Source organism: Nannospalax galili, unplaced genomic scaffold, assembly GCF_000622305.1.
Source record: "Nannospalax galili isolate Female #2095 unplaced genomic scaffold, S.galili_v1.0 scaffold585, whole genome shotgun sequence".
Classification (NCBI taxonomy): Eukaryota; Metazoa; Chordata; class Mammalia; order Rodentia; family Spalacidae; genus Nannospalax; species Nannospalax galili.
This window is the reverse complement of record NW_008354016.1, coordinates 657,333-679,028: the sequence shown is the minus strand read 5'-3', so window position 1 is coordinate 679,028 and position 21,696 is coordinate 657,333. Positions and strand designations below refer to the sequence as shown.

The 21,696-nt window shown below is 41.2% G+C and overlaps 1 protein-coding gene across 4 annotated transcripts in view; it reads left to right on the top strand.

The window, feature by feature from the left end:
• Positions 1-21,696, top strand: part of Nr3c2 (nuclear receptor subfamily 3 group C member 2) — a 373,979-nt gene that overhangs the window by 328,316 nt on the left and 23,967 nt on the right. For all 4 annotated transcript variants that reach the window (XM_029555030.1, XM_029555028.1, XM_029555029.1 and 1 more), the window contains exon 8: positions 4,422-4,579. In XM_029555030.1, coding sequence (XP_029410890.1) covers positions 4,422-4,579 — 158 coding nt within the window. The remainder of the gene's footprint in view (positions 1-4,421; positions 4,580-21,696) is intronic.

The window sequence follows — 21,696 nt, the reverse complement described above, 5'->3', positions numbered from 1 at the left end:
GACGGAAGGTGAAAGTGGATTAGAATAAAATAGAAGCAATGTTCTCAGTGATGCACAAAGAAGCAGTAACTCACAGGAGATGCCTGGAACCAGAACGTGTCAGTGGAGGGACTCGGAGAGCATTTTGTGGCATATAAAATGAGTTCTAGTTCTCAATTGGTTAATTTTTTTACACACTCTGTATCTTAATGGAGATGGCCCAAAGATAAGGGAAGTTTGAGACTGAAACTGAGAAGTCAGATTTGAAATATGGATTATCCTTATGGAAATTCATAGTTTAGACTCAAATGGTAAATAAGGTTACTATGTATATTATTTTTGTTATTGTTATGACCAAATACCTGAGAGAAACAACTTCAAGGAGGAAAGATTGATTTTGGCTCATGGTTTCAGAGGCTCCAGTCCAGGGTTGTTGACCCCAAGTGCTCAGGGTGCTGACAACATATGACAGAGGAGACAGGAAACAGAAACAGGAAAAGGAAGGATGGATCTCCAGTGATTTACTTCCTCCAGTTAAGCCCACCTCTTAAAGTTTCCAGGAAGCCCCCAAATAGTACCACCATCTGGGGAATAAGTGTTCAAAACATGAGACCTCAAAACATTTCACATTCATACCATAGGCTGTGACCTGAATGAAGAGCTAAGAGCCAATGGGCCTTGTTAATGGTGATGGTAGAGGCAGAAGGGTCAGAGGAGACTGCCAGGGAGGTCAGGAGCTGAGAGAGTACAAGCGTGAGATGCCCAGAGCCGAGCATTCAAGATGGGTATAACGAATGGCGTGGCTTGTACAGAGAAAGTCGAGAAGCCGAGAGAAAGCTGATGGCATTCAGTGCCCCAGGAGACAAGGGAGGACAGGAGTAGCCTTAGCAAAGGCATTGGCAGGGCTTCATCAGACACTGATGCAGGACTTTTTTTTGGTGGGGGGGGGGAGAATTTGAGGACACGCACGTGGGATGAGGTGAAATCTGGAACAATGTTAGATGATAAGAGAAGGGAACTCTAGATCAAGGTACTGTAGCCACTGAGGGAGTTGAGAGCTGCTCTAGAGGTCAGGAGCCAGCAAAGATATCAATGCAAGTAGCATAAAAAGGCAAGGGTGGTTCATGTGTAAAGGGAGCATGCAGTCTGCACCCAGCCTCTCTAGCGCTCTGTAAAGGGTTTGGGAGGAGGGAGAGTATTTAGGAGAGTCTTCTGAAAGAAGGAGCCTGGGAGAACTGAGGTGGTCAGGGTAGAGCAGGCAGGTAGAGGTAACTTTCCAGCTGGTTCTGAGGAGAAGCAAGCCTGAATCAGGACTCAGAGCAGGGGAACTATGGATGACGTGACCTTGTGAATGCTGGACCTCACAGTTTGGTATGCCTTGTATGTATTGCCTGGTTTCTTAAAGCAGAGTTTTGTAGCCCCATTAGAAAGCACACAAAAAGGAGCCCCTAAGTATTTGTCAGTCTATGTGAGTTAGGACCGGGACCCAGCACTTCTCCTTCAGTGCTGCTCCTGCCCTCCCAGCCTACTCCCTGGCTGCTGCAGAGGGGCATGAAGGCAGCAGGAGGCCAGTGAACCTGAGACAGAATGGTGGGTCCTGGAGCACAGGGCAAACCTGGCCAGAACAGCTGCTTCACAGCTGTGTTTGGTTTGGAGGGTGCTCTTGGCCTTTTGCTTTATTTTATTCTTACTGAATTTGATGCCCAGGGCAGGGTTCTGCCTCTCTAGTTTGCCATAGGCCCCACCATCCCTCACTAAGGCCCACCATCCCTCACTAAGGCCCACCATTCCTCACTAAGGCCCATCATCCCTCACTAAGGCCCCACCATCCCTCACTAAGGCCCACCATCCCTCACAACTATTGTACACAGCCCATCTCCTATAGCTTTTCTGTTGGCAAACTCCTCAATGCACAGAGTCTACACAAAGGAGCAGGGCTTTTCTCCCTGTCCCCTGTCCAGTCAGGGGCTTCCTCACATTCCTAACTTATTCTCCCTGTAGCATAACTTTTTAAAAATTATCTTTCCATTTAGTAGAGGTAATTTTTAAAAAATTACTTCTAAAAATCGTTAGGCAGAAGTTAGACTTTAATGAGATGAACTTTTTAAACACCTGTGCTACTAATGCTTTATAAATGCTGACACCTTGGACTTAATTCGTACTTTATCCTGTTTATATCTATTTACTCTTTTAGCCTCTAACAGCTTCTGATATCATTTTGAAGCTACCCAAATTTATTTATTAGCTTGCAACTAACTTAGTGCTTTCAATTCTGATTTTAACAAGCGAAAAAAGGCGGGGGGGGAATTAAATGACAGAAAATATAAAAATTTCAGGAATCACAGAAACTGTGAGTTTTAGTGGGATTATTCGCTAATCTGTGATTGAATATTTGAAATTGTTCTTTTTTCAGAATGCTAAATTACATAATGGATGGCCAGCACCTCAGGGTTTAGTACTGATAGCAAAAGAACCTCCCATTCTTTGCGTGCAGAGGCAAGCAGACTGGCTCCTACCTTCCTGTCGTTCTTCTCTTCCCCAGCCTGTAGATTTTCTGGAAGTTTTCCAGCAGGACTGCTGCATTTAATAAGTAAATTCAGAAATTCTGGGCAGACCTCCAAAATTTGAGGTTTTGCCTAACTTCCCTTTATTTGTTGATTTATTTCAACTTCTAAAAAAAATCTAGCTGGGAAATTGGTCTAATATACTTCAGTAGATTACATTTACAGCAATAAAATGTAAGTAATAATATTTGACATAAGATAATATAATCTTGACTTTTTGATAACACAACTATAAGAAACATGAGGTTTAGTTAATCTTAGTTGTTGTAGTAAATAGTAGTACAATAGAACAGAAAAATACACTCACTTTCTTGCAATAGGAGATCATTTTTCATTGTATAGGGTGGCCTTCATCATATAGGCACCCATTGGAAAAGACTTACTTTGAATGGTTTTATATATAAAAATTTGTTAATCTCTGGACAAGCAGTGTAGGCTGGTGTTTGCAAGCTTATTTACATCCTTTCTTCCTTTTTAAACTTCTAAAAAGAAACTAGTTCTTATGTAATGGGTGGTATTTAAGTCTTACTTTGAAAATCAGATATTTAATGCCACAATTACTATTTGACAAGCCTCAAGAATTTGTGCAGTTGTTTTTAGGAATTTATTCTCACCCCCTACAAAAATAGATTTAAGTGAGCCACAAATCAAAAGTATCAGTAATCAAACTCCACCAGATTATCAGCACCATAGTGGGAGTTAATTTATAAGATAATTAACATCTTTATTTGGGAAAATAAAGCTTATTTGGAGACAGTTGTATACTTGGCTTCCATGCTCACAGATACTACCCAGAAACTCTTCTTGGAGAGTCTAAAGTGCTGATGACTCAAGGAATTACTATTTATACCAGTTACAAAAAATTAGCAAACAAGTGTAATTAAGAAGTAAGAGCAGTTTCGACTCACAACACTTAACATCACAAGGTGAATCTTCATGAAATCTCCATCTCCTAAAAGTTCCACATAATCTCATTCTTCAGAGTCAAAGCTGAAGTGTTGCCTCTTATTTGCCATGGTGAAAACGAAGCATGGACATAGATTTTTCAAATGAGCATCTCTGACTGTAGCTCCTTCTCCGTCATCCTTTCACATCTGTCCAGGAAGCGGCCCCTTGCAGCAAAGCATAGAAATACTTGAATGCTCAAAGTCAGGAGTCCCAGAGTGTCCATTTTGGGGGGATGGGGAGTGTCTAATTATGTACAAGTGCTGTGCCACTGACCTCCCAAAGAATTCTTTGTAAATGAACTTTGTTTTGTTTCAATGTAAAACCTAGCCATTAAATAAAAGAAGAAAACACAATCCTTCATCTTATACATCACCAAAGTTAAAAGTGGCTAATTCTAGTAGCCAATAGCTTAGAGGTAGGAAAATAGATTTCACTATTATGGAACAATGGGAAGAGCCACAGACAGTGTAAGCTGAGGCTAGCAGGAGAATTCAGAAAATATTCTGAAGACAGGCCACTGGTCATGTGGCATGGTGGTTAGAGGCGAACACTGAAAACAGACTCAGTTTACACAGCCCCTGAGCTGCTGTGGACTTATTTCACATTCCATAATAATGATTCAGTCTCCAGCCCAATTTCCTCATCTGTAAATGAGAATAATAGAAAGTTATGTCCTAATATTGGTGTCAGGACAAAATAAGATAATATATAAAGTAGTAACTTACTTCTAATACATAAGTTACTTATTTGTGTATGTGTATGGGCAAATGTTTGCCAAGTACATAACTATCATATTTATTCATAAATGCAATTAAGGTGGAGTCCAGCCTCATCATCAGTATATGAGTTTAAAATATTTGAGGCCATGCTAAGATGCTAAAGCTTCTGTTTCACATGGGGGGATTTACATGTTTGTATTCCTTAACACAGTTCCAAAAGATGGTCTCAAGAGCCAGGCTGCATTTGAAGAAATGAGGACAAATTACATCAAAGAGCTGAGGAAGATGGTCACTAAGTGTCCCAACAGTTCTGGGCAGAGCTGGCAGAGGTTCTACCAACTGACCAAGCTTCTAGACTCCATGCATGATGTAAGTAGAGCCCTTGGTCGTCCTGAAGTCAAAGGTCAGTAATGACACACACACACCCATATACACACAGTCAGCATTGACCCAAGAGAGCCAGAGAGCTGTGTTCACAGGGCTGTGGGAAGAATTGGGGTGAAAGATTCAGAGGGCGACTATAAAAGTTAAAATCCAGTTAAGGCAGTTTTTCTTTTTCTAACCTTGGAGCAAGCCTGTGTAGAAAAAGGGTATGGCTTGGTGCCCTGGACCAGGGAAGGCCCTCAGATTTGCTACAGGTGTCAGATAGAGTTTCACATTTTTGTTTGCAATTTAGGAAATATTTGGTTAATAAAAACGTTTGCTTTAACATTGTGTAAACAACGTTCATCTTCTACAACTGTTAATCTTATAACCCAGTCCTTCAAAAACATTATTAGTGGTCCAGGGCCAGCTTGGATCATCTCAATCTTTGCCAGACTTTGACTCCTATATTCATCATTCTTCATAGGATGCAGCTTTCTTGTTCTGTGTAAATACAGAAAGTAGATTTGGCACTTGTTTCTCATTTCATCAATCAAAGATATAGCAGAGCATTGGTTAGCAGTTTCCACAACATATCAATTGAGATCATTCTCTCTGTGTTTCTTGTTTCACTTTGTAAGCAGCTTTTCCAGTTCTGGCTCAAAGAATGTTGTATGTGGCCGTGCTAAATTAGTTCTTCATATTTGTAAAGTTTCCATACTTTCTGTTGAAGAATTTATTGTCCAGGTTTGGCCTGTACGATTTGAATGATAACTTGCTTTTCTCTGTGAAGGAAAATGTTGGCAGGCTCAGTGGTCAGCATTATGAAAGAGAAGTTGGTTTGCATCAGCGCAGTGTTATCTTTCTGTGTTGTTAATGGGTGGATTGATAGAAGAATGCCACTTTCTTGTGTTTTACACCGAGATTTCTGCTTTCTCTGAGCTTTTCCAATGTCAGGAGTCAAATTTCTTTCAGGATGAACTCAGTGATAAGTAGATTGGCCACTGTAGTGGGGTTTAGTGGAAAGTCTTGGAAATTCAAGATGATGGTAGGTAAACTTTGGGGAGCACAGTAGTGCCATTCTCCAACACACACCCTAAAAGACACACAGAGGTGTGGAGCATCTTGTGTACAGTGTTATGGCAGCACATTGACTACAGGAAGAAAGATGTACTTCCTTCTATTGATCACATTGAAAGGCCTTCTTAGTAGAGATTAGAGTAGGGTCTTTTGTTCATTCTCAATGAATTCTCTTCTTTGTGCAGACAAGCAAGAGTAGCATCAACATTTGTATGTAGACCTAAGGAGGTAGCTCAGTGGGTGAGAATGCTTGCTGAGCAAGCATGAGGGCCTGAGTTCAGATCCCCAGCACCCATCTAAAAAGCCAGGCATGGCTGCACACAGAGGCAGGAGGATCACTAGGGCTTGTTGGCTGCCAATCTACTTCCAGATTCAGTGAGAGACTCTCTTACAAGGGGATAAGGCAGAGAGTGACAGAGCAGGACACCAAACATTCTCCAGCCTTCACTATAGTTGATAAATAACTGTGCCCTCTAGGCTGATTTTCTGTGAAATTTCTCAAAATAAATGAGTGTGTTTGAGGATTTTATTATTGAGGTATGGTTGGTGTAAAATAAGCTGAACAAATTTGAAAGACATAGTTTAAGTTTTGACTTATGTGTAGACCCACAAGACTGTCGCCACAATCAAGCTAGTGACCACATCCAAATCTAGAAGTTTCCTCCTTCCTACCTCCCACTGTCCAATTGCCTTTCTCGATTATTTTCTGTTGCTGTCCATTTGGTGTCCATTTTCCTGGTGTTCATAGGAGTGTGTGAGGTGGGCAGGACACTGTTGTGTCGGCTCCTTCGGTAGACATGACTTTACTGAGGTTCGTCCATGCTGCTGGAGCTCTGGAGTGTTCTGTTTTCTGGAGGTTCCGAGTGGTAACACAACAAGTGGACATTCCATAATCCATGGGTGTTGTCACCTGTTAATGAACATTTGCCCTGTTTCCAGCTCAAACTATTTGCTATAAATCTGTACCAAACAGTTCTGCACCAGTCATTGTTACAAACATACTCTTTTTCATTTCTTGGAGGAATACCAAGTAGTGGAATTCTTGGAGGATAGTATAGATATTTTCATGTTAAAAAAAAAGCCAAAAAATAAAAATAAAAAATAAAAGCCAAGATGATTTTTCACCAAAGTGGTTACACAGTTTTACATTCCCATAAGAAGTGCCTGAGTATTCAGATTGTTCCACATCCTAGCTACTAACACTTGGCATGGTTAGTCTTTTAAGCCTGGGCCATCCTGTTCCTTGTGTAGTAGGATCTCACTGTGGTTTTCAGTTGCACTTCCTGATGATGGATGAGGTTAAACACCTTCACATACGCTCATTTGCCAGTTTTCTGTCTTCCTTGTTAAGGTCCATTAAAATCTGTTGCTCTTTTTTTTCTTTAAATTTTATTGTTTACTGGTTATTTAGTTTTGTGAAGTCTTTAAATAGACTAGCTACACATATTTTACTAGATATATGATTTGTAATTATTTTCTCCCAGCCTGTGGCTATTCTTTGTATTCTCTTTAAAATGTCCTTTGAAGAGAAGTTTTACATGAATGTTCATGTGCCACAGCATGCATATGGAGGTCAGAGGACAACTTCTGGAGTTGGTCCTCACCTACCACCTTCCTGGAGAGAGGGACTCTGTGTTACTTTCCTGCTCAGCATGCCAGGCTGGCTGGCCTGTAAGCTTCTAGAGTGTCTCCTGTCTCCATCTCTCATCTCCCTGTAGGAATGCTGGGATACAGATCTCTAACTACGTGTTCAGCTTTTCTGTGGGTCTGGGGATCCAGGCTCAGGTCTTCACACTGACATAGCAGATTCTTTTACCTACAGGCCATCTCCCCAACCCAGAGTTTTAAATTGTAGTGAATTTGCTAGCTTTCCATTACTTTAAAAATGTTTGAGATAAGCTGTTCATAAAGAGAAAAGTTTATTTTGTCTCATAATTTCAGGACTTTCAGTCTATGCCTGCTTGGCCTGGTACTTTTGGGCAAGTGGCAACAGAGCAGCCCCCTTAAGACAGAAAGTGTGTAACAGTGAAAGCACTCACTTCTTGGTGAGCCAGAGAACAAAGAGAGAGGAGACTCAGGTCCACAATCCCCCTTGTGTACACACCCTCCGTGAACTGAAGATTTCCTACTGGCCTCACCACTGAAAGTTTCTGCCACCTCCCACTAGCAGCAAGATCTGAGACCAAGCCCACAATGTGTGTCTGCTTAGGTGACATTTATAGCAGTAAAGCCAAGACCTTCTTGGCTTCTCCAGTCATGTTTTTGTTGCTTTATCTAAGAAGTTCCTGGTAAACCAATGTCATGAAGCTTTTCTTACTGTCTCCTTCTTGTATCCCTGTCCCTCACTATACCCAGTGTCTTAGGAACTACTCTTTCATGTTTTGTTTTGTTTTCCTGAGCATTTTTTTAATTCTTTCAAACAGAATGATAAATTTAATTCCTTGATGAGAGGACAATGTACTTTTTGCAATAATTTTAATTCTGATTATCTTTATTTTATGGTATCAAAAAATGTTTGATCTTAAATGTGACCTGACAGAATTATCTCGAATGCACTCTTATATTCCAATTCAAGAAAGAACACTGGGAAATGCATGGTAAATCTAGAGGAACCTTTTTAGCTTCAAGGCGTACTCAGTCTCAGGAATTCCCACAGCATTTTCATTAGAGTCAGGAATCTGCAATGTGGCGTTTTCTTCAAGGGAACAAACTGCTGCACCACACACTGGCTCCACACTTAGAATCTAGAGATGGACACTTCTTGGGAAAGAGAATGCTTCTTCCTGAGCATCACCCAGATAAGAGCCATATGAAAAGGAATCTCAGCTCTGCTTACACAGCATGCTTCGTATGCTGACTCCCAGGATGTGCGTACATGGCTCCCAGAACATATGTGGATTTCTCCCACATGGTGCACACATGTGTCAGCAGAACTGTGTCAAGGTGGGTGAAAGGAACATTCTCCAAAAACACATCCTGACAGCTGAGTGTTTGGCCAATAGCTTTTATGAACCAGAACCCATCTGAGCATCAATCTTTCTTCAGAATGTTTCAAACAGCACAGCTGTAGGAGGACTCGGGAAAGAGTAGGCTCATACTTGTACTGTTGATGTTGGGGCGTTATGTGTAAAACCCATAGATTCCTTACTCAAGAGATTTAGCAATGATCATTTTTAGCTATTACTATAGTGGTAATAAATTTCCTGTGAGTGTAGAAGCATGCTAATTTCTATTCATTTTCAGAAATCAAGGACTATTTATGCTGTGTTCTGTGCATAGAATTGTAAACACTAGAGAATAATTAGTAGTATCTCTTGAGGGAAAATTACTCATCTTATTAAATAGCATACAATTGCAGTTTTATTTTGGTATATACACTTTGCAAAAATGTACACATACCCAGGGACATGGAGGACACAAACGTAAGAGGATGAGACCAACACAGCCTCAGCAAGCTTAGAGTCTACTAAGGGAGAAGATCGCCAGGAACCAAGATGGGTCACCTGGGCCGTGGGATCCTGGACAACATGTGTATGTACACATGATCATTCCTCTGTTGATGGGCAGGTGTGAGCCAAACACCTGTCAGTTAGGGCTCATTTTCCTGTTGGGGGAAAGCATTCCTCTAGTTCAACAATCACTTTTGTGTCTGAAAGTGTGAGGCTATGCGCAAGAAGGATGAAACCCAGAGGCAGGACAGCCAGATGGCATCTGGAAGTCAGAGGGTAGAATGGGAGAATAGTAACAAGGTGGGTACCATGCATGGTGGGCTTCTTGGCATTCATTCAAAGTTGACTGTCTCATAGAGACCATGTAGGAGCCACCTGTGCTTAGCAGAAGCATGGAAAGTTCCAAAGGGGAATCAGAAAACTCTTATTGTAGATGTCGCAGAGGCCCAGAGTGACTTCTAAGGTTCCTGGGCATCAAGTGGCAGCTGGAACCTCACGGGCTCACTGTGGGTGCCTCTGACACCACCCTCGTGGTAAGGAGGGACTGGCTGCTCATTCTCAGGCTGGGCTACATTTTGGAGACTGAGAAGCCCTCACCTAGTAGCACTGGAAACAGATACGCTGCTCCCCATCTCCCCAGGCTTATTTGGTCCTTCCCCAGAACCTTCTGGAATGTTATCACTTTTATGAGGCACAGCAATACATTCTAAAGGCTGTCCACCTGGTTCTTTGTTTAAATGTCTGGTGTGGTTAACAGCTCCGAAACCTAAAATTTGTCACTGCTGCCCTGTTTTATACTCTGTTAGAGCTGACAGTAAGCTTTGGTCTGGAGGTAAATGCTTATGTGCATGGCCATCAAACATAGATGGGACCTGCCCTTTGGCTGGGCAGACATCAACATGTCACTCAGATCTGTTCTCTGATGACTGAAGGGAAGGCTCTGAGAATACTCTTGCTGTGTAACTGGTGTCCGCCGTGCTGTTGGAATTGCTGGACAGCTGAGGTGGTTCTGGTCTAGCCTGCCTGGGAGCCCAGCTTCCATCCCGAAGGCTGAGTGTAAGGGTGGAAAGTCACTGGTGTATGTGAGTTGGAGAGTGTGTTATGTTTCAGTGGTACGGTATCCAGTGCCGTTAGCACATTTCATCAGTGATTACTTGTGCATCGCACTGGTTGTTTCCATCATGATTTTACCATACATGGTTCTGAAGATAGACAAAAATCCATTTGTAAACATTCTTACCACATTGTATACCAGGAAGGGGGTTCTTCCCACCAGTTATTTGGATTCTTACATTTACATTGAGTCTTAGTTTCTCCTCAGGAAAGGTTCTGGATCCAGAATGGGAGCCTGCACAGAAGTATGAGCACCAAGGTCAGAAAGAGTGCAGCCTGTGATGTGATCCATCAACACTGGTCTTGGCACATATGCATAATTCACCTTCTTCAACAGCAGAATGGGTACAATACCCATCTTGCCTGGGGTTTTAAGGAAGGAATCAAGTGTGTGAAGCATCTTCCTGCCTCTAATGGGCCCTGAGTAAACTTTTGTTCTCTACCTGTTGCTCCATTGGAATGAGATTATTAGATTCTGTGATTGTAATATAACACCCAGGCTGGCAGTACACGGATGACTGTGAGCTTGAGATCTGAAGCCGTGTTCTCTCACTGAGTTGAGCAAGTGTTTAATGTAATTGTTAGCAGCGTTATCTTGCTGTTGTCTTTGAGGAGACTATGACTAAGAAAGATGCTAAATAAAGGAAAAGTTGTTTATTCTCATCAGCTAAGTAAACAAGGCCTTATCTCCACGGGAATCGGGGAGAGGGTAGGACACAGATTCCACCAAGAACCACTCTCCCTGCAAAGGAAATTTCACAAGTGAAGATTCCAAACCAGTGTACAGTGACTGGGAAGATGTTGCTGTCTCTGTAGCTGATGAGGCCAATGCAGTGATCCCTAGCTGTTTACATAGTCCCCTTTTGAGTTCCCTGGTGAAGAAAGGCTGGCATTTACATGTTTCTGATTTTAAGGGTGGTCCAGCATGCACTGCCCATGGTGAGCTTTGCCAATGAATGGTTGTTATCATTTGAAACATTCTTATATGAGTATAATTGAAAAATAGGCATCAAATATGTTTAAAGTCAAGTGTGGCGGCACAGGCCTATGGCTCCAGCACTCAGCAGTCTGAAGCAGAAGGATCACAAGTTACAGACCAGCCTAGGCTATGTAGTAAGTTGAGGCCAACCTAGGCTACATAATGAGACCCTTCCCTGTCTCAACATTTTAAAAATAAATAAATAGGGGCTGGAGAGATGGCTCTGGGGTTAAGTGTGCTTACTGCTCTTCCAGAGGATATGAGTTTGATTCCCAGCACCTATACTAAGTGGCTTAGAACTGCTTGTAACTCCAGTTCCAGGGGATCTGATGCCCTCTTCTGGCCTCCACAGGTACCCTCACAAACATGGAATACACACACATGTATAAAAATCAAAATAAATCTAAAAAAAGAGAAAATGGTCCTAGTAGGTCAGAATGTATGAAGGATAAATATGGAGTTGATGACTGGATATAGAACAGGATTGGAGTATGTGTAATATGCTGGCAGATGGAAGACTGCCTGGTGTCCATGTAGAGTGAGAAGAGGGCCTGGAACTGAACCTACAGGACAAAGAGTGGCCAAAGAATCCACACTAGGAGATGCCTGTAGACAGCTACTGCTGAACAGAATAGACAGAAAGAGAGTGTGCACTGGTCAGGTGATGGCCATTGGGGAAGAGGCTGAAGAAAGGTCAGTTAGCACAATTTGAAAAAAAAAAAACAAATTATTCATAGCCATAGCAACCAGAAGGGATTGTGGAGAGCAGCAGATTGAATTGATTTGTGTTTCCTCTCCTGAGGTTTCAGCAGCTATATCAAAAGCCACAAAACAAACAGGGACAAGAGTTAACTACAAAACAAGTTAAAAGTATAGTCTAGTAAACCTAGACAATAAATATAATAAATAAATATAAATATATTTATAATATAAATATATAATAAATATATTTAATAATATATTTAATAAATATAAAAAGAATGAGTCTTTCTACCATCTGATGCATTGTGAATAAATGAGCATTTTAAATATGTTCTAGAACATAACAGTAGCTGAGCAAATAGCTGTCTTGCAAATGACTCCCAAACAAACCTCATTCTATACCCTGACTACCATGGAAGTTTGAACTAGTGAGTTTCATGATACATAATTTGCATATGTGTATCTATGAGTATGTATTTATAACACCACGTCATATCAGAGGCAGCCGGGATAGTACAAAGTTAGACTTATGTCCCACATCGTGAGCCAGAGTCTGACCCCTTCCTTACCTGTCACTTTCACAGCTCACCTTAACAGCAAGGACAGCTAACAGGCTTATATCACAGAACTTGTATCTGCCATTCTTCTTTGCTTCATCTTGGTTTCCAATGAATGGCCCACTTTTTAAATTATTTACTTATTTATTTATTTTTATCAGTATTTTTATTTTATGTGTGTGAGTGTATTGCCTGCATATATCTGAGTGCACCCATGTCATGTAATGCAGTGGAAGTCAGAAGAGGGCTTTGGATTCCCCTGGAACTGGAGTTAAGGAAGGTTCATGGCCACCATGTGGGTGCTGGGAATCAAACCCAGATCCCCTGCAAGAGCAGTCAGTGCTCTTAACTGCTGAGCCATCTCTCCAGCCCTAAAAATTATTTAATAACCACATAATTGGAAGAAGAATTTCATGACAACAGCATTGACATATTCAATAACAATTTCCAGAGCTAAGATGCATCTCTTTCAAAATTGGCTGTAAAATTTTAGGTTCACAGTGGAATTAATACAGTTATACAATATTGTACTCAGTATAAACTCTATAGGACATAAAATTGAATGAGGTTTTGGTTTTAACCTTTAAAAAAGATCTCCATTTCATTTTAAAATATACTGTTTCATACAGAAAAATTCATTTTAATGCAACTAACACTTAGATGTTTGCACATGCATCTCTAATCTCTCTATATCTGATTATTATTAGTCACAGTCCGTTACTTTCTGAGCTCCTTGACACCTAAGCATGGATATAAAGTCATCAAGTAGATTTCAATGGCAATGTTTTTCACATCTACTAATTAATATGAAGCAAATTTTTATGATTCTTCCTCAAATATAACTCATTTTTTTATTTCTTGATTTTTTTTGTGTTTATATCATACAGAACATCCCAAACAATCTTATTCATCTATAAACCCACATCCCAAATGGCACCCTCCCATAGCCCCTGTCCACATAGCCCCCCACACCCACTGGAGCTCATATACCCTGTCATCCTTGTTACTGTCCACTGTGATGTCAGTGCCCCAGCCATTCCCCAGTGCAAATCCATCTGCTGAGTCTAGTCACTATATCTAGAGTTCCTTGTTTTAGGAACATCAGCTCTTCCTCATCTAGCAGCAATCAGTTGCCAATATTCCTTTATATAAGATTGGGGTCTGCTGTTCATTTTCCCAGTTCTGCTGGGTTACTGCCTGGGAGTCTCTTGGGCCTCTCCGGCCAGTGGCCTGCTTTTTAATCAGGTTTTATGTTTGTTTGTTTGTTTTTATTATTATTGAGTTGTAGAAAAGCTATTCTACACACTAGCCCCTTATCAGATATGCTATTTACAAATATTTTTTCACATTCCACATTTTGGTTTGGTTTACATATTAAAATCTCCTTTCTCTTATAACAAAGCAGTAATTTGCTACTTTTAATCCTTAACTGGAAAAAATATTTTATTTTATGTGAGTGAATGTATTGCTTGCATATATGTAAGTGTACCTGTGTCCATGGAGGTCAAAAGAGGGCAATTGGATCCCCTGGAACTGGAGTTATGGACAGTTGTTAGCCACCATGTAGGTGCTGGGAACTGAACCTGGATCCTTTGCAAGAGCAGCCAGTACTCTTAAATGCTGAGCCAGACCTCTAGTTCCATTAACTGGAAAATTTTAAAGTTGAGTCTGATTCTAGTTTACGTAAAGAAAGGGGGCGGAATTTTTTTCCTGATAGCTACTCTTCTGTCAGTTGACATTACACAGGGACATGTGTAATATTCACAGCTGGGTTTGTGTTTATTTGTTTGTTGTTTTAAAACAAAGAAGTTCAAAGCTAGTCTAGGATACGACCCTATAAACCAAAGATGACTATGAAATCATCTTTCTGCCTCTACTTCACAGGTTTTAAATTTAGAAAAGTAACTGGGAAATATTAGGGCCTAATCTTGTTTGTGAGGGAAACTGCATGCTCCTTTCCCACATGACTAAGACATGTGGTGACATGGCAAACTTTCTGGGAAAACCCAAGTCTCAGGAGACAGGACCCGCAAAAGGCCGTGCTTCTAGAAGATCTCATCTAGTATCAAGCCTCATATACCCCTTCTCCCCCTTTCTGAAATCTCTCTGAAGGAGATTTGGGGAAACCATCCTATTGTGCAACACATGTCAATAAATCCCCCTGTACATACAGCCTAATTCCCACTTGCCGAGTATAATAATAATTACACATACTGGGCTTTCCATACTGTCTTCCTGCCTAAGTCTTCTCATTAAATCTTTCTAAAGTCTCCATGAGTTGAGGATGAGTAAATATTACTATTTAAGCTTAATCACCACTGTATTTTCTCCTATAGCAATATCTATATTTTTTCTTTTATTTTACTTTTTAAGATTTGATTTGATTTGATTTTTGTGTATCAGTATTTGCCTGCATGTATGTAAGTGCACCCATGTCATGCAGTGCCCCCAGAGGCCAGAAAAAAACATTGGATCCCCTGGAACTGGAGCTACTGGTGGTTGTTAGCTGCCATGTGGGTGTTGGGAACTGAACTTGGGTCCTCTGTAAGAGGAACCAGTGCACTTAACCACTGAGCAATCTTTCCAGCCCCTATTTTACCCTTTTTATAGAGGATTAAGATGGAGCACTGAAGTGCATTTTCCCAGGTTCATGCATAAGACAGGGATATAAGAGAAAGAGCAGAGCCTGAAAAAGATGTCACCTAGTGGTGTCGGGACCAGCCCTCCACCACATGAGGTGCATTGCTCCTGGCAGTCAGGTGTCACTCTGAATCTCTGTGTACAGTGGGCATCAACAGAGCCATCATCACACAAACCAAATAGGAAGACCCCTCTCTCTCTGCAGATTGCTTGGCTGCTGCCATCTTGAAATTCTTAATAGACACTCGAAGTGGGCCCATATTCTCATTTTTCACTGGGCCACATGAGTCATGGCACCTGTCCCAGGTCCTGTTGATCAGAGAAGAGTATGGAGACCAATTTGCACCATGTGGTGTTTCGCAGTGTGCAGGCATGCCTAAGGAAGGTGGCAGCGAGCACAAATGGACCAGGTCAGGAGTGTCGCTATCAGAACCACTTTGTGTTTGTGTGGAGGGTGTACGTGTGTACATGTTTGTATAGCTGTATGTATGCATGCATGCATGTGCATCCATGTGTGTGGAGTCCAGAGGTTGGTGTCAGGTGTTCTCCTCAATTGCTTTCCATTTGTTTTTTTGAGACAGGCTCTCTTACTGAACTTGGAGCTCACTGATTGCCTAGGTTGACTTGGAGGTCGGTGAACTCCAGGAACCTACCTTTCTCTGCTTCCCCAGAGCTGGCGTTATAGATACACACAGCCATAGCTAGCCTTTTATGTGGGTCCTGGGGATCCAAACTCAGGTTTTTATGCTTACATGGTAATAAGCACTTCCTAACTGTGCCATCTCCTCAGCCCTTATGAGAACCGTTTTAGGCTACAGCAGAGAACTCTGTGTCTGAAACAAACAGTCAAGAATCTCCTAGTTAGCCAATGAATTAAGTTCATCAAGGTTATGGTCAAGGGGACCAGGTGTGCATGGTTAAATGTACACAGTCAATCTTTGTCACTTTCATATTCTACTTTTGCCTATTCACCTACCTGAAAACACACACACACACACACACACACACACACACACACACATTTCTACACACCTAGAACCAATATTAAATCTCTGTAGCATTTACTCATAGGCAATGTAGGGCAGAGAAAAATGTGTACCACCCAAAGCACATGTTCAAGGTTGATGAGAAGAATCAGCTATCTCCTTTAAGTTCTGATGCTGTAAATAAGTATCTTTTGAGGTCTATTCTTGCTTTTTGTTGGGGCTGTCACTGTTAAGGTAGTCCCTGAACCCTGTCTACTGGTATTCTGAAGCACAGGGAAGCTGTGGTATGGCTTATGAAAGAAACGTGTGTTAGGTAAGCCTCATTCACGGCATGAGTTACAGTGCTGAAGCCCAGAGGCCCAGTGTTAGTGACTGAACCCACAACATATGTTAAATTAGGTGTCTTTAAACAAACCCATGTAAAACAAGGTCATACATTACCCAGCTGGATAAAAATGTGAGCAGTGGCTCATGGGAATCTCCCTGTAACCTCCCCTAGGGGCTTCTGTCCATCCTTGTCACTAACAGTGTTCATAGTGACTTTATGGTTCACGGCATCTGGATATTGAAACTTAAATGTTATAGTGTGAATCACAGGGAATGTGGGCTCAAGGGAATGGGTGAAGCCAAGGAGCAGCCAAGAAGGAGAGCCGGGAGGGGGGATCTCTGAATGACAGGTCTGCAACCTCAAAGCTCCCTCATGCATTCCTGAACTAGCTCCATCCTCTTTGGTACAAGGATTCTTCTAAAGAATTTGTAGAGTAACTGGAAAGCCCTACCTGGCCAATACCATGTTACATACTAGTCAAGAGATAATTTTCTCCACATTTTATAGTATTTGTGAAGCCAGGGAATATCTTATATTTGACAGGTATTTTAACAGCCAAAACCCTGCTCTCCAAAATACTGTTGTCACATCTCCCAAGTGACAACCAGCTGATAGGGCAAGCAAGCCTTTTCTGTGATGTCACAGATAGTAAATGTTTGTTGCGTATGGCCTTATAACTATTCAGCTGTGTTATTGTAGACAGCAGGAATACAAAGGAAGGGCGTGGCCATGGTCCAGTCAGACAGCGCCACACAGTCCTAACAGATCACAAAGCATTATTATTTTGATTTTAAAAAACATAAGTATTAAAAAACATGAAAGTAAAAAAAATGTATACAGGAACACTAAGTCAAATTATGCCTGCAGACTACCAGCCTCTCTCAAGGGAAGGGGACCTCAGTGTTCTGCTGATGGCTTCCCTCAGCCAATGGGACCTGCCCCTTATTGCTTTAGATTCACCTTTAATCAGAGGCTGAATTAAAGATTTAATTGCCTTATCTAGATTCAACCTAGTGTTAGAGTTGCAAACATATAAACACAAGTTGGTTTAGATTTTTAGTCTGCTCAGGATAGTGTACATCTGCAAGAGAGATCTAGGAAATATTGGAAACAAAATCAGGGAAAGTTCATACTTCTATATACAGTAACATGCCAATGCATTTCAAACACAACCCTCTCATTACATCCCCTTTGTTCGGCAATGTTCTAATTATCCCTTTATCTTTAAGCTCCACTTTCTTCTTTCCCATTGTGTCATTTTTCTTTGTGTTTTTCACGTATACAATAGACCTTATTCACAAGAAGGCGGAGCTGCAGGCTAGAACGAGGCTTGAAACACAAGGAAACTTAAACAGGGTGGAAATTAAATAAATTTAAATACTGAAAAATTAGGAGGAAAATGAATCCCTCTTGTTTAGCACAGCATCCAAACAACAGATTCAGGGGACTTTAGTATTTGTTACTGACCAAAGGCCAATGATTGATGAGGAATTTCTTATAAAATCGGTGATGAAGAACAAATTAAAATATAACCTTCCGTAATGGTCAGGTGCTAACAGATGGGCTCCAAGGTAGAGAGTTTGCAGAAATTCCCTTGGCTTTGGGAAGGTTCTGGGAGGCACCTGCTTCTCACTCCTGCAGCCAGCCTACTCCTGGGCAACCCAGCCCCAGAGCCAGCCCCAGGAGCCCCACAGAGCAGACCTGCCTCTGTTGTAGCACCAGGTGGTGGGTTTCTCTAAGCTTAGAGGCAGAGGGGTTCACATCCTGACCTGAGGCTCTGGCTTTGGCCCGCCTCACAGAGGTCCTCTGACCTGCAGAGCTCACATCAGATGGGGAACAAGTGTCCTCATAGGAGCCCATCTTCTACAATAGGGACTATTTGAGTCCAGATGTCCCCTGTCCACTGCATGCTGGCTCCAAGAGAATATGGCAGTTTCTAAAAGGGCATTAATAATTCTCTTTGTAGATGACAGCCTTGCCCCAAATGATACCCCAGGACCTCAGAGCAGCCCGTCAAGGTCCCTGAATGTCTCTCTCCTTCCTGCCTGGCTGATACATAGACAGTGCAAACTTTTGCTTAATAAATGCCTTTGGGTATCTCTGGGTCAGATCTGGGGACCCTTGGAACTTTCTAGAATTCAGCCTGGAAGAGAACCTGCCCATAGCTCTCAGTGTGATGGTACTTTCGAGTCTGGGTTTTCTGAAAGGAATTCATGATGGAGTGTCAGCGTAATTTTGTTCAGGGTTAGATTTGCTTTGGGAAAAGAAACAAATCAAAAGCCACCAAGTTGTCATAGGAAACATTCTTTTCACCTTGTCACATTTTGATTATGTGGAACCAAACACCAAAGAGTAGTCACATGGCCATAGCATGTCACCTGCACACAGACAGACTGTCCTCGCTTACCTGCACTGGGATGAAGGTGGGGACATTGGAGCCTGTTTGTTGTTTTTTATTTTTTTAATTTATTTTTATTTTATGTGTATGAGTGTTTTGCCTACATGTATATAAGTGCACCTGTGTGTGCAGTGGCCACAGAGAACAGAAGAGAGCACTGGATCCACTGTATCCCCTGGAACTGGAGTTACAGATGGTTGTTAACCTCCATGTAGGTGCTGGGAACTGAACCCAGGTCCTCTGCAAGAGCAGCCAGTACTCTTAACCTCTGTGGTGGTCTGAATGAGAATGTCCCCAAGGCTCCAAAGTATTTGAACTTTTTGTTCTCAGTTGGTGGTGCTGTTTGGGGAGGTCTTGGAAGGTGTGGCCATGCTGGAGGAAGCACATCCCTGGGGGGCAGACTTAGAGAGTTCTTAAATCTTGCTGGATTTCCAGTCTCTGTCTGCTTCCTGGGCCTGCTGAGGATGTGAGCACCTAGTTAAGTTGTCTGCTCCTGCTCTGGCCACCTCCTGCCACCACACCTCCCTACCATGAGGGACTCTAATCCCTCTGGAATTTAGAACCGTAAGCTCAAATAAAATCTTCCTATAAGGTCCCATGGTTACTGTGTTTTATCATAGTAACAGAAAAAGAACTAATACAACCACTGAACTATCTCTCAAGCCTATTTTGTTGTTTTCTTAACTGATGTGTGTGTGTGTGTGTGTGTGTGTGTGTGTGTGTGTGTGTGGCAGAACGTGTGCATGCACACGCACCACGTTTTGCTCATCCACTTATTTCCTTTGGACATTTGGATTGCCTCTAACATTCAACTAGTTGAAAAACACTGCTGTGAGCATACACACACACATAACTCTGAAGTGTTAGGGTGGAGTCCTGATAGTAAGATGCTGAATTATATTGGAAATTCTGTTGAACTTTTTAAAAGAGGTATCATGCTGTCTTCCCTATGCACAAAGGTTCCAGTTTCTCTACATCCTTGCAGAAAGTTGTGGCTCTTCCCTACTTTGGGATAGCAGTCATCCTACTTAGTGTGGCTCTAACTCTGCTTTGATTTTAATTTGCATTTCTATAGTGACTAGTTGTATTAACAGCTCTTCTGTGCTTACGGACTGTTTTGATTTCAGAGAATGACTGTTCAAATCCTTAGCCCATTTTTCTTCTTTTACTTTTTTTCTTTTTAAAAATTATTTATTTAATAACCGTATGATTAGAAGAAGTATTTCATGAAAATAGCATTGACATATTCAATAACAATTTCCAGAGCTAAGATGCATCTCTTTCAAAATTGGCTCTAAATTTTTAGGTTTACAGTTCAATTAATACAGTTATACAATATTGTACTCAGTATAAACCCTATAAGACATAAAATTAAATGAGGTTTTAAACTTTGAAAAAGATCTCCATTTCATTATTAAAATACACAGTTTCATACAGAAAAATTCATTTTTAATACAACTGACACTAAGATGCACATGTGTTTCTATTCTCTATATATCTGATTATTACTAGTCACAGTCAGTTACTTTCTGAAAGTCATCAGGTAGATTTCAATGGTAATGTTTTTCACATCTAACTAATTATTAAGGAGCAAATTTTATGCTTTGAAGAATTATTTTTTAAATTATCTTTATTTATTTATTTATTTATTTTATTTTACACCCAATTTAAAAATGATTTATTTAATAACAACATACTTAGAAGAAGCATATCATTACAACACAATTGACATATTCAATAACGTTTTCCTGAGGTAGGATGCATCTCTTTCAAATTTGGCTGTAAATTTTTAGGTTTACAGTTGAATTATTACAGTTATACAATATTGTACTCAGTATAAACCCTTGGATAAGATTGGGGTCTGCTGTTCATTTTCCCAGTTCTATGCTGGGTTACTATCTGGGAGTCCCTTTGACCACCCTGGCCAACAACTCAAAAGAAGGTATCACCTGTCTAGCACTGTTGCTTGTTATGTAGACTTTACCTATACATATGGGCTCTTAAGAAATTATATTGGCCCCTTTAATCTTTGGTTATACTTCCCTTTTGGGTGTTTAAGGCCGTACGGTTGGTCCAGATAAACTGATTTATTTTTACTCTTAAGGTCGTTTCAGGATCTGTTCCTCAGGGGTCACATGGGCTTGGGAGGAGCCCCTGGCTCCTTTCTTTTACCAGTTCCACTTATGTGAAGATAGTCAAAGGTCTTGCTCAACCATAGTTGGCTTCGCTTGGAACCATGGAGGAAATGATTCCTGTGTTGACCCTCCTCTTTGTAGACTGGACACTGGTTCAAGTCCATCTGGTGGGATCTCCTCAGCCTCCTTGATCAAGAGGACAGGTGACCCACCACCATTATAGGACATTTTGAGAGATGCTCATAGTCCCCTGGAACTAGTCGACCTAGGAGGGCAAGGAGCAAAAAGTGTCCTTTATGTCCCTCTGACCAAATTATTATAGGCCTCAAAATATGTCTGTTAAGAAGGTTAGTTCCACCAGTCTGGTACTATGTGTCATGTAGATAAATCTTGGGCAAAGATCAATTGTTCTCAGATAAACTTTACCTAGACATGCATTTCTTGATCCGCTATGTATAATTTGTCAGTAGGCTGTAGGAGTAATATGGTTCCCTCTGGAAAACCATGATGGAGGGGTGAGACAATGCAAGAGATAAACAATGCCTAGCTAGTTTTGAAAAACATTTTTTTTTACTTTAAAAAAAAACTTTATTGAGAATTTCATACACGCATATAAAGTGTTTTGATTCAATCCATGTTGACTCCCTTCCCTCCAACTCCTCCCATATCTCCTCATCACTTTTTTCTGATCTTTCTTCCTTTCTTTCTTCCTTTCTTTTTATGGGGCTTTTTGCTACTCTAACATTCCCTCCTCTG